The sequence below is a fragment of the Thermobia domestica genome, chromosome 9 (assembly GCF_964235325.1).
Source record: "Thermobia domestica chromosome 9, izTheDome1.hap1.1, whole genome shotgun sequence".
Lineage (NCBI taxonomy): Eukaryota > Metazoa > Arthropoda > Insecta > Zygentoma > Lepismatidae > Thermobia > Thermobia domestica.
Genome location: NC_137462.1, coordinates 245,118,266 through 245,132,534, shown reverse-complemented (window position 1 = coordinate 245,132,534; position 14,269 = coordinate 245,118,266). Strand labels below are relative to the sequence as shown.

The 14,269-nt window shown below is 34.7% G+C and overlaps 1 protein-coding gene across 6 annotated transcripts in view; it reads left to right on the top strand.

Moving 5' to 3' along the window:
- Positions 1 to 14,269, top strand: part of LOC145660644 (uncharacterized) — a 197,338-nt gene that overhangs the window by 165,335 nt on the left and 17,734 nt on the right. For all 6 annotated transcript variants that reach the window (XM_081725940.1, XM_081725942.1, XM_081725944.1 and 3 more), the window contains 2 exons: positions 4,392 to 4,494; positions 8,119 to 8,313. In XM_081725940.1, the coding sequence (XP_081582066.1) occupies positions 4,392 to 4,494; positions 8,119 to 8,313 (298 nt within the window). The remainder of the gene's footprint in view (positions 1 to 4,391; positions 4,495 to 8,118; positions 8,314 to 14,269) is intronic.

Here is a 14,269-nt window from a genome sequence, read left to right as displayed (position 1 = left end):
ACGATACGACGAGCGATTATGTGTTTTCTTCCCTGTTTAGTTTATTTTTTATATAATGAACAATACCATTCAATTCCTTCAGTTAGAGCTTTAGATTACCTTTTTAATAGTGACTGGAAACAGACAAATACTTTCTTTTGGACATGAGAATAAAGTTTTCCTAAATAGATTAAAATTATGAAGCTGTGTGTGTTGTTGAGTAGCCCTAAAGACATCATAATTGATTTGAAGGCTTATTTCGTAACAATAGAAACATCTCAACAATACTATTTCACAAAATATTATTTTGAACTCTAGAGAGAAATAGCTTTTTCTTCTTCTTCTTCTTCTTCAATGTTTTGAACATGTAAAGACAAGCCTAAAAGGAGAAAAACTAATGGACAATTTAAAGTTTTCAGGTGTCGTAGTTCAATAGTGTTTGACTTGCAGAAAGTTGATAACACCGTAAATTATCAGTTCTAGAACGAGCTGATGTATGACGGCAGTTCTTTCAGCAGTCAGAAGACCATATTACTTTATGGAAGACACAATGAAAAATTTATGACTGAAAAATAGTAGTCGAATCGTGCCCTTAATTTTTTTCCCTCATACTGTGATTAAACGCCGAAGGAGTTATGTTATTAAAAATGACCAAGTTTTTATGTTTATTTGTTTAATTTACACTCCATTTCACACTTTTTGAGAATCTATTCCATGCATACATGAATAATACATTTTCCGATTATTCATGAAAAAAATAAAAATGATTTAACTATTAATGAAACACTTAAGTATCCACTTAAGAACATTATTTATGTATTAAATTTTGACAATTTAATTAGATTTAGGATAGTTTAAATAAAAATAGCTACCGTATAATGGTATATTTAGCGGAAATACTTGCTAGAAGCTTGAAAACACTCACATTGTATTTATATCAAACATATTGTATATATATATCAAACATTCCCTCGCTTAACTTATGCGCCGCTTTTTCTGTGTTACCAGAGTATGCGTAGAAGAAAGAAAAAACTGAATTGCTTTGCGAGTAGTTATTTGCATCGAAGAAATGTAAGTATTTTCATTTCAAAGTTGAGTTTTTATCGGATCTAAGTTTGGTTCCTGGATCTCACTGAGGTGAATATCGTGCTGATACTTCAATATAAGTTCAGAGCCTGTATGGAACGATGTTGGAAAAGCAGAAATATCTGATCGTTCTACTGACAGTGAATCGAAGTCTGATCACAGGGGTTAGAGATTCTGTTCTTTTCTTCACCCGTTCTACAATGAGTGTTTGTTCAATATTATTTTAATATTCTTATACAATATGCTATCACATAAAAAATAAAAAGAAATAAAAAAAGAAACTTGATTTCTTCAGTTTAGCTTCTTATATCCTTTCTACTTTTTAGTGAATTCAGTTGCAAATTAAATATCTCATCAAGTGTGTGTGTGTGTGTACGAAAGGAGCGGTTTAAAAGTTAACTTTTCAATCCAACTTAGATGTAGGTAAATAAAGTTAGCCACACTTATATTAGTTCATTAAAAATAAATAATTTGTAATAATAACATTATTTTCCTTGTATTTATTACTTTTCTATGTCCTTGCATGGATGTTGATGTATCTGTTCTTTTTCTCTATTGGATAACTTCAGCTTTTGTACTCGCTTGATTGTTTGATTTTATATTTGTGTGCGTTTGCAAATGCGTTTCATCATTTTCTGGTATATGTTAACGAATCCGAAATTGTATTCAGGTTCAAATTATTACACTTAAATCTATGTTTGTTATAGCATCAAGAGAATAAAAAAATCTAGAGTCTTCAATATATTGACATTAGTGAATACACGGTTTTTATTTGTAAATATTTAAATTGCTTTTTCACAATAATAAAGAAAGACACGCCCTCAACTTGAGACTGCTCAGTATGGCCCACGGGCGGTATAGAGCCTCACTTCTATGACCATCTTCATTCATGCAAAAGTGAAGTGATGTGGTCACCTCCACGCGCTGTCTGAGCTTACCTCAAAGTTTCCTCAGGTTCCTATTTGACAGGAGCTGAGAGCAGCATTTTGACGAATTCAAAACAAGAAAGAAATCTAGTCTTTTACAATGATTATATAAACGTAATCAAATAATAAGTAATATTTAACTTCATTTAGGTAATTGAGTGGAACAAATACAAATTAAAGAAAACATTTGATATTTCCAATTTCAGTAGGTTTCTTTATTACAACTTGAAACATGTAAAAAGAAATCCCTGCTGAAAATCTCTATATTGTAAAGCTGCATTGTTCACAGTAATAACTGGACATGATTTAAATCCTCTTCTGTTGTTCCATTATCATACAGTTCATTACCTTATTCGAAAACGTTTAGGTTTTTTTTTATGTAATAATACAGGGTTTTCATAAAGTCTGGACGGATTTAATTTGCTTATAATTTTCATTAAAATGCTCATAATGAAATCAAATAAAGTGCAAACGGTAGCGGAAGGATTAAATTTTTAGTTGGCAACACTGTTAGATAAGCGGCAACTCGGAACACGTTGAGAGAGGGAGAGGGAGGGCAAGGGTCAGTTTCTTACCAAATTTCATCCATTGTTGTTTTCATTGTTGTTTCAATGTTGACTGTTAAAAGTAAGTTGTAAGCTGTATTGGTGTGTGTGTCTTTTAAAGAAATAAATAAATGAAAAAGTTTATGCAAAGAAGCCAAGTGGTTTGGAGAACTTAAAGGACAAAATCAGGGCGTCTGTGGCTGACATTTCGGATCAAACACGGCGGAACGCTGAGAGTGGATTCCAGCGCCGCCTACGCGAATGTGTGGACGTAAATGGCGCCCAGTTGGAGGTGTAGCGGTGAATGAACTGAGCTGGTGCAGATTACAGGTAAAAATTTAATCCTTCCGCTACCGTTTGCACTTCATTTGATTTCAATATGAGCATTTTTATGTAAATTATAAGCGAATTAAATCCGTCCATACTTTATGAAAAACCTGTATATGCTGAAGGTAATAACATTCGCGGTACAAAACCCATATTTATGACATTCTGAATATATGTACACTCATGTCCAAAATGATTGTCGCATATCTATAACTGTCTTGTAAAAATATAATTTGATAATGACTTTGCAGGGTACTTTTAATACTGATACTATGTGTTTAATCAGGAAATGTATATTTGTGATAAATTTCATAGGGGGCCGCGGTGGCTCAGTGGTAGAGCGTTCTTTCTGGTGCTAGGGGTCTCGGGTTCAAACCCTGCTCCCGCCAAGTGAACTTTGTGGTGGACAAACACCGTGTGCGTGGGTTTTCTTGGGGTTCTCCCGTTTCCTCCCACTTTCTTCGTTCCACCATTTCATTCATCGCTCATTATCACCGTCTCCTTTAGCCTAACCGGCATAATCGTGGGACGTAAAACTCACAAATGTCAAAATTTCATAGGGAAAGAATTATAAATACGAAAATTAGAATCAGTAAAACAAAATGTTTCTATATGGACAAGAAAGTTTTATTTTCGTTTTATTGTTCTCATTTGCTGCTCTTTTAACATGAACTTTGCCACATACATGTCTTTGCCAATTACACATACTAACATTATAAAAAATACCGGGCGAATTCGTTATCAAATTATATTCCTACAACAACATATATTTATAGACATGTGACAATAATTTTGGACATGAGTGTACATATTGTACTTTCTGTAGTACCATCAATATATATGTATAAAGATAATCTTGAGTGATACACGTGTTGAGGTATGACGTGAAAAACAAAAGAATAATTCATTTAGCAATACAACTAAACAGAGCTTAACGTACAATGAATACGTTTTCATTGCATTTTCGAAGTACCATCTAAGAGTCAAGTAATGGAGTTAATATAGCTATGCTAATAGCAACTCGTAATTGAATCTCAAGATCGTAAATCGTATTCTAGTGAAAAAAAAAAAAAAATTATGCTTACTTTGTAGAATCTTAATATTGTATGTGCACATTAAGAATCTATCATTAGAATCATAAATTGAAAAATGGAAAAAGAGAAAGAATAAAACGTGCGTATGGAGCTTTGAAAACTAATACCTACTTTTTGCGTGATAATTTTAAAACCTGTTACGGCATGAAAGGTTCTTGCAAAAATTAAATGTGGGCTTTTGCATGATATTTTGCGCTTTGCTTCAATGTTCCCCTAACACTTGCTTTTCAGCTTTTGTCATGCTCATCCCTTAAATTATTTTTATAAAGCTAAGAAAAAATTATATATATAAAAATGAATAATTGAGTAATATAGTTTACAATATATGTTTTAATTTTAGAAAAAGCGTCAGTAGCGGAATAAAAAATATGAAATAAAGGCATCTATTTATTGTTAAGTTTACTTTCAGTTTATAATTTAAATATATATTTCAGCAAACGCAAGAAAGTGATGCAAATCTGCCTCCGAGTGGTGTTTCGGATGGCAGTGAAGCAATGCCAGCAGCCGACGGTGTTCCATCTTCTGCTACTTCCGATGGTAAGTGTAGAGATGAAACCTTAAGAACGCCATCTTATTTTAAAACATTACTCTACAAATGTGACACTTTTCATGTAAAGACCTCCGTTTCTTTTATTGCATACCACAAAGTTAACATATACTTGCTCAATGTATTTTATTCTGTGAAACTGCTAATTCATATTATGGCTTAAGAAACCTGAATGTTCATCATTGCAGAAACAAAACCTGTGCCAATCTAATCAGGGATTTTGCTATCCTCCTTCCTAAGCCATCCGTATAGCATCGTCCCTTCTTTTTGAAGGCCACTATTCCAGAGATTTCCTAACTAAATCTCTTATGTACAGCAAGTATATTTTCGACGCACGTAATGTGTTCTACTTATCTTAGACGCCCCGACATAATTATTCGCACTGTATTCAGTAATGGATTGTGACTTCGGCTATGGAACAATCTTAGTCACCGTAAACTTCTTTGAGAGTGGAACGTCGGATTCGGACGGTTTTTAAGGATGTAAACGCAATCCAACCATTGCGCCACAGAACCTTATCAGTTGTGGACAAGGTTAATTTCTTGTCTTATATTCATGTGTGGTCAATAAAAGTATTATTTTTGTTGTAGCACAGGAGCGTCGTAGAGAAGAATTCAAAACTCCTATTTCTTTGGTTCTCAAACAGTTCGTGCGGTATCAATTTACCCTTTTTCTTACCTTTTCTAGTTTCTGCAAATGCCGTACGACAGTCGAGTGGTCAGTGTTGAGTTTCCGTACAAACTCTTGTATTGTTCTCCGCGAATCTGTTTTGCTGATCGCTTTCGGTTTGTCGTCATTAACAGCAGAACATGTCCATGACTTTCTTTATCGTCCATACTTAATTTTTCACTTCGGAATTTTCGGAACTAACTTTGCGCTCTGAGTTCGTTCATACTGCCTCTTTTCAACCCATGGTTCATTAATGTTTAGAGATGTTCCTGCGTACCTGCGGCCGAGATTAAATTCGTAGAAGGTTTAGCGAAAATCATCTTTTGACATCGCATATTCTCAGGTCTCAAAATACACAAAAGTACCGAGATATTTTCTATAACATATATAGCTAACCAGAAAGAGTAGTGTACAAGCTTTCAAATGATATAATAAAGCATACAGAAAACAAGTTGTATGAACATAGTTAAAGTGAAGGCCTAAAATCCTGCAGTAGATTTTCAACAAGCCAATATTCTCTCAAATCCTCATATTGACAACCTCAAGCTATGTTCATTTTTCTGCTACTAGTGACCGACGTTTGTATTGATACAGCACAACAGAAAAAAATACGGTATAAATATATTACTGTAAGATATTTCGGTAGAAGAGCGTTCCTCAATGCAGTATTGCGAATTCGATGGCAGATCACTCAGTGTGGATTTTGTGATAAATTAGTGGTGGTCTTAGTTCCTCCACAATCTCTCATTTTCTCTTACCTCATCAACTACATTACAATATAGTGCATTCTTCCTTGGAGCAAAACTATGATGTTAAATTAACTGTTTTAATTTATTTTTGTCTATGCTCAACTAGTTCTCGTTTACTAATGTCTAATTTATCATACCTTCTTGAGTTTGTACCGTAATGTGTTCGTTACCGTGGAAATGAGTAATACTTACATCTCGTTTAAAAATATGCAAGTCAAACTATCACTATAGTCTTCCATCATGCCGTCAGTCCATGTGTGAACTTTTATTTGTCAAGAACGATTTGCTTAATTTGGGCCAATAAATTATTGGTGGGAAACGTAGCCTACCTAATTTGATTCAGATGGGTCAGGACCAATATCGAAAACCGTCCTCCAATAAGCCTACTATAATAGCAAGAAAGTCGTAAGTAAAGCAGGATGGCGTCAATAATAGCCATTTCGCACAGGCTTGCATTAGTGCAATAATAATGCACTGGTATCAGTGCATTAATATTATTATTTGGTGAACCACCTTTCAACACTTAATTTCATGTGGCTTCCGCTCTTGACTAATCTTTGTCTCAGTGTCTTACAGGCTTTCTAAGACTATTGTTTGGTAAGATATTTGTCGATTTAGGCCATTGGATGAACGATCTTAACGGAAATTAACCTTAGACCTCAACCGATCTCATCTCAATTCTGCAGGACACTTAAATGTGTTATCAATGGCCATGCCAGTTTGGTTCAAATCTGTCCATTTGTTCATCAGGAATAAAAATTTATACCGTTTCGGCTTTTGAATCTGGCTAAATTTTGCTTTTGGCCTTGACTGCTGTCAATGGAATGTGATAAGCCATGAATACCCTTCATGTTAGTCAGTACAGATCAATGAAAGTCGGTTTTGAACATGATGTAGCATGTTTACCCACTAAAAGAGGGGGGGGGGGGAGAATGTACCCTACAAGTACCTTCTCTCTTTACCCTGGCCTTAATTTTAGCCTGGATAATAATTACTTCACTCAAATTCCAGATAACATCACGAGTAAATTCTTCCATAGAAGGGTAAAGGATACTCCCATTAGCGCAATGTTACACTTACTGGTGAAGGAACTCCTCTACCAAGTAGAAGTAAACTGACAACTTCATTGTTGACATAGGAGTGGTAGATAAGCTCACATCTTTCTTTTGGTAACAGGGGGCGTCCAGACATTTCTAAGCACCGAATCCCACTGTCTGACCGTAATTCGGAGAGCCCAGCCATGACCTAGGAACTCCCAGAAAACCAAGGAGGGATTATAGTTCCAGTCCTGTCTACCTCACGTCAGGCTGAGGTATCATGTGCACTGGAATCAATGACTCGTGCAAAATTCACTTATTTGGATATGAGAAGATCGAACTACTACTTCCCAGCAGGGTATCTTTTAATATTTTGCCCATTTTACATTATGGAGAAAAAAGAACTACTAGTGAAAAAGAACTAATGATTGAAGCTTACTTATTTGGGGATTGTTTTGGACATCGATTGTGACGGATGTGAATCAAATTTGGTAGGCTATGTGTATAATTTCATTCTAGTTTTGGTCCAAATTAGTCGAGCCATCTCTGAAGAGTGAAAGTTCACCGAGGACGATAACATGATGGAAGACTATAGTGGCTCCACAAGACCTAGAATATCAAATGACCAAATAATATAAAGAAGCTAGCTCAGTTATATAATTTAAAATGAAAATTATAGATGACACAAGTAGTCACATTTAATTCTTATTCTGTCTGCGTGCTTGGGTCTTGGAAACCTCGAAAACATCAGGGTATTTCCAAAAACCTCTAGCAAGCCAACCATTTGAAGTATAATGTCTTAGTTTGGAAATTCTCAAAGATTAGAAGTGATCGATTATTTTGCTACAGCAAGTTTTTAATTTTTGCATGTCCCAAGGAATATTTCGTCAGATAGATATACATCCCTCCATCGGAGATCTTTAGAATATTTGTTTTCATCATTAGCTTAGGATTTTCATTTATTTATTTAATTAGAAAGCAAAACTATTTAAAAACATTAGAAAGGGTAGCCCTGATGTAAACCCTGTACCAAAATCTAACTCCCAAAACTACGATAATTCAAGCAACTTCAACCCCTGAAAAATAAGTGAACATAAATTAATTTGGTTTTCTTTATAGACTGAACAAGTAATAATGAAATGTTGTTTTTGCTTTACAGAAAGAGGAAGAAGTAGAAAGAAACGAAGAGATTTCTTTGGCACTATTAAAAAAAGACTCAGTCGATCAAAAACGAGATCAAAGTCTGTTGATCCTGGAGTAAGAGATGATTCACTGTCACGTGATGCATCTGCTGTCAGGTCCATATCAGCAGACAGAGCACGAGATTCTCATGGAGATTCCGCTCAATCTGGAGGTACGTAACGTTTAGAAATCCAGCGATCAAACGAGGACAAAACTGGGGAAGAAAGTCTTCCAAACAAGTAAACCCAAGAGTAAGATATTAAAACAGCTTGACTTAAATAGCAGAGTTGGCATTAAGCATTAAATTTCTGTCTAATGCATGCCAGCAGTGTACTTTTAACGAATGTTTACAGGATGCGGATCATTAATTTCATTACTAAGTCGGTGAATACTATTACTTAAGTAGAAATAGAGTAAGCAAATACTATGAGGAAAGCAAAAGGAGTAATGCAGGAGTCTTATCTGAAAACTAGTACCAATCAAATTATTTCCATTTTGTTTGTTTCTTAGAACTTTGTTGTTTTGCTTTTGTCAATAGCAAATATGTATATGTTTACTGGTAGTAAAGCAGCACGAAGGCAAAATCTAACTAAATTAAAACTTACTTTAATGTCTTCGTAAATTTTCATCTCAAGTCTTACATGTTTTGGCTCATAACTTGGCCTTTCTAGAAGCTCCTTCGTGGCTAAGCGGCTAGCGTACGCGCCTTTGGGGTGGGAGACCCGGGTTCGATTCCCGGCGGGAGGTCATGTGGTTCGAATTCCACGTTAATCAGTAGGTCCCGTCTCATATAGTCTCGCTGCTGAAAGGGACGTTAAACTCAAAATCAACTCAACTTGGCCTTTCTAACCGAAGCAGTAGAGACGAAGTAGTTTTAAGGTAGTAGAGAGTATGAGGGGTAAAAGTGACATAATTGACGACGACGACGACGACTACTACTACTACTAGTACTACTACTACTACTACTACTACTACTACTACTACTACTACTACTACTACTACTACTACTACTACTACTACTACTATTACTACTACTACTACTACTATTATTATTATTATTATTATTATTATTATTATTATTATTATTATTATTATTATTATTATTATTATTATTATTATTATTATTATTATTATTATAAAACAAAATATGGAGTCTGTGAGTTAAGAGTAACGATAGATTAACATAAGTATGGATTAAATCTTCCTGACGAAATTGTGATAACAAGTTAGTGCACTAAATAAGAGGATCAATATTTAGGACGATTATCAAACACAGAGGCAAATTTGTTAAGTAATAGGTATCAAAGGTTGTCCAAAAAGCATGTGTCAAAATGTGAAGAATTATTTTCCTAATACTTGATATCCCTGCTTAGCAGTGGACAAGTGCGATTTTGACATGAACATTCCAGAAATATTGACATGAACCTTTCTTGTAGACTTTTACCTTGTGCTTTTATTTGTCTGCTTACCTCATGAAATATACCCCTCATACTTCCGATTACATTCTGGTCTGTGTCCGCTATTGCCTCCGAAAGATAGTCCACGTTATGAACCGAAAGATGTAAAGACTTGTGGTAAAAATTTATGAAAGCATTGAGTGCAATTTTATTTAGTTACACGTGTATTTAGTTGTACGAATAAATTGTCACACTGATGAGCATCGAATGTATTGTTAATATACCTGAAATACTCTTATCATTCATTGACTTGTACACTTTAACGTCGATTTTTTTTTTTTCGTACACCGGATGGTATTATCGGTACGACGTGAAGTATCAAAAGTAAATATGAAGTGAAGTGTAGGGAGATGCCCATGTGAAGAGAGAAATCGCTCTAATCTACTAAAATATGCGTAACATTCATTCACCTAGTCTTTACAAACGACAGTGTTCAATGACAGGTTGAGCAGTACTACGACCGTTTTCTTTCAGAAACGGGTAGACATATTTATGATACAGGACCAGTTCTTGTCAAGGGAACCCATTGCATGACCAAAAACAATATGTACACATCAGGGACGTGAAATACGAAACATTCCACATTCGAACCTTCCGAAACATAATAATAATAATAATAATAATAATAATAATAATAATAATAATAATAATAATAATAATAATAATAAACCTACATAAAGAAAATAAGATACAGATTGTTAAAAAAATATTCCCAGATTGAAAGTCAGCTGTGTGAGTCATTTTTTGTTGGGTCTTAATAACCAAAATTAAAGTGTCTTCCTTTGGCAGAGATTTTTAATAAACTGAGCAGAAAGAAGGTTCAGTTATTTTCCAGTCGATGTACTTTTGTCATGTAGAACGTATCCGACAGGACATAGTAATTGATTATTCAGAAAGCTCTTTCGTGCATATGTAGCTACAAAACAGCTTTTTAGGCTACTTACATAAACAAATCACAAACAAAGATAATGTGCTTATACTAAGCCTCTGGAGTATAACTGTGTTTATACATTTGATAATCTTATGTACTAGAAGTAAAATACTTTTATTACCAAATTTTACTTTCAATGGTATTTTTCTTAATAGTAAAAATAAATGATAGAGAAAGTGTTAATTTAGAAATATACATGTACAGTAGCTTTGGTTAAATGTAATTGATGGACTCTAAGCTCTGTAGAAAGTAGTGTAAAGTTGTGTACACAATCGGCCCACTAATTTTCCTCCTCGTTTAAGAAAAACACTGGTATTTTAGCAAAATGTGAAATGTAATATATAGGGTGAGCCATAAGTCCTTTGGGAAAACTTAGTTAAGTACAATCCCTTTGTAAAGCCACGTATTACAACGTCTTGTTCACGAACCACACCACACCACATTATTTACGTCTAGTCAATTGAAAACTGAATAACTGCTAGCGTCAAGCGACTTATGGTTCACACTATATTGCCAGCTTCTAAATTATGCTAAAAATTTTGTGATGAAGCTTAAGTATATATAATCAGAGCTAATGTAGTAATTTTAATAACAGCTTTTAAATTATTCTAAAAAACTTAGATATATATAATTAGAGTTAATTTAATGATTTTAATAACCTATTTCTTACATAATCTTAGAACTAATAAGGAGTATTGGATAAACTTGAATAGGGCACATAATTTTATGAAATTTCTGTTTCAGTCATAAACATTTTTAATTGTCTCCCTTGTTGATATTTGTAAAGCTATGAAAAAGAAAACTATATTAATTTTAAACTGACGCTCTTAAACAATTATGCCAAATTGTCCAGAACTTTATATGTAAAATTAGCGAACATAAAAAATTAAACATAAAACCAAAACCTTATTTTATATGGCGTCTTGTGCGGATTTGCGCTCAGTATGCATTAAATTTTAAGCTGGTAACATTCATTTAAGGAAATTTTATTCTTCTTTAATATTTGTAAAGTTATTAAGTATATTCATTTTATACTTCCTTCGAATACTTCAAATATCTAATTTTTAAGAGCTTCGTTACTTTCTTCTCGTGCAGAATACTTTCAAGATACTTATGTTATGAATATATTTTTGTGTGTAATTTGTGATGTTGGTCTCAGCTATTTACATCCCACAAACTAAGTGTGAAAACGAGAGCAAAAGGTTATTGAAAATTCGGCGTTTATGTAAATATTAAGAAATACGTTTAAAATGATGCTAGTAACAGAGCAGCAGGAGGAAAGCTGAAGAAATCGTTCTTTACAGCCCCGTTCAAAAGTGAATTCACTGTGAAAAAATCGTCAATAACCTCTGAACGAAATACATGACTGCAGAACAACTGTACTGCTACTGGTTATATCAGGTTGTCTAAATACGTATTGAGCCTTTGGAGACCAAAATTAAAAGTACATTTATTGTGATTTTAAAATAGCGTTATGAAAACACATATACACAATTTTGTTCGATGCCCCTGCATTTTTCTGACAACACCATAACCCCGTCGATATAGAACTTTTGTGGTTTCTAATAAAAAGTCGTAACACATGGTTTTCTAAGACCTCTTTTGAAACTAATTTAACACCATTCAAGGAATTCTGCAGAGAGCAGAACAAATAATAGTCTAGTGGTGCCAGGTACGGGCTATACGGTGGATGGATTACAACTTCTCAACCAGGTTCTCTCAATTCTTGACGGATTGTTAAAGATGTACGCAGTCTGGCGTTGTCAGCGTATTAAAATAGTATACAACATCCTTTCTGTTGACAAGTTCCGGCCGTTTCTTTTGACTTGCTAGGTACTCGTGCTAATTGTCGACAGTGCAAGTCCGAGTCTATCGTTCTGCCCGACGGGAAAAGGTTGTGGTGCAGGATGCCCTTGCAATCAACCAAACGCACAGCATAACTTTCCTGAGTGGCAGCGTGGTCTTTGCCACAGACTGTGGAGCTTCTCTTCGCTTCGACCACGCTCTTCTTGGCACATTGTTGTGGGTTATTCACTTTTCATCACTCGTGAGCAACCTCTTCAGAAATAACTTGAGTTCATTACGTTTCAGTAGAGATTCGCAGATAGAAATTCGATTGAGTAAATGTTTCTGAATCAGATCTTGTGACACTCAAACGTCGAGCTTCTTTTTGTGGCCAGCTTTCTCCAAATGTTTCACATTAATTTATTGGTAATAGATATTTAAATCCTTGACGATGTATTGCTTACATGTTAATCTTGCTCGATTTTGCCACAATATCATCCACTTTTGCTGTGATTGGTGCTTACTGCGAGGAACATCTTGAACATCAAAATTTCTAAAACAAAAGCAACAGAACCATGTTTTGTAACGTATCTTGCTATGAAAACCACAAATTTCTTCATGGACCTGCGCAGCATTTGCACTTTTCTCGAAATAAAATTGTAAATTGCAGCGTAGTTTCGTGGAAAATTCACTCATTTTCGCGGCGTAATACCTTACGTTTGATTGTAAGAATTAAACCACATTTTACACATCTACTACCTTCAACTGTCAACAGTCAAATGACGTTAGGCCTGACTCGTTGCGACTCATACCCTGCGATTTGGGACATTAACGCCAACTCTTCTGCCAAAGGGTCTCTACATTTTAGACTACCTCTGAAATTGGTTTAAACATTCGAAAGCTTCTAGAATATACAGGGTGTTTCAAAACAACACCGACAACGTTTGGAAGGTGATTCCTGACACCAAGATAAGACGAAAAGTATATACCAACCTGGGTGCACAAATACTTCCTTTCGGAGTTATAGGCTTCCGAAAACATGAAAAAATGAACTTTAAAGGCCCATAGCTCCAAAACTTTGAAGCCTACCGTAGTTGGTTCAAGACTTCACTAAGGCACTAGTATGTGCCCTATCCAAAAATTCATGTTTCATAATCCTAAGGTTTTCAAGAAACAATTTTTATAGAGGGTATTTGGATACGGGCATGTAATTTGAAGTACTCACTAACTACGTCTATAAAAATTGTTGCGGAAGTACCGCAGGATTCTGAAACATGAGTATTTGGATAGGACACATACTAGTTACTTGATCCGACTTCGGTAGGCTTCATAGTTTTGGAGCTATGGGCCTTTAAAGTTCATTTTTTCATGTTTTCGGCAGCCTATAACTCCGAAAGGAAGCATTTGTGCACCCAGGTTGGTCTATACTTTTCGTCTTATCTTGGTGTCAGGAATCATCTCACAAACGTTGTCGGTGTTGTTTTGAAACACCCTGTATATGTAGACTGACTGTAAAATCAGTGCTAAGTGCCAAACTGAAAAATATTGAGTAAAAAGCCCAGATTTTACTTCAGAACTGGTGGGACATATAGGCACACGCATTCTTCTGGCGATTATTTGAACTACTTCCACAGTGAATACTAGAGACCCTGTTGTTCACTGAGCAGTGTTAGGCACATAGCCCACATTTTGACATTAAGCCAAACTTTTCCCTTTTTGGTACTTAGCAGGGATTTTATTTTCAGTCTACGTATATCACAGTGTACTTTTGAACGCAGGTGCATAGTAAAATGAGGTGTAAAGATCATGCTACTCTGTCTTCTCAATATGGATTTTAATTTATCCTTTCTTTTGTAAATATGACATATTTTTAATCTTTTTTTATATGTGTTGTTTGTAAATAACAGTAATCATGCATTTTAGGGACTTCCATTTGTTTATATATTATTTTGTCC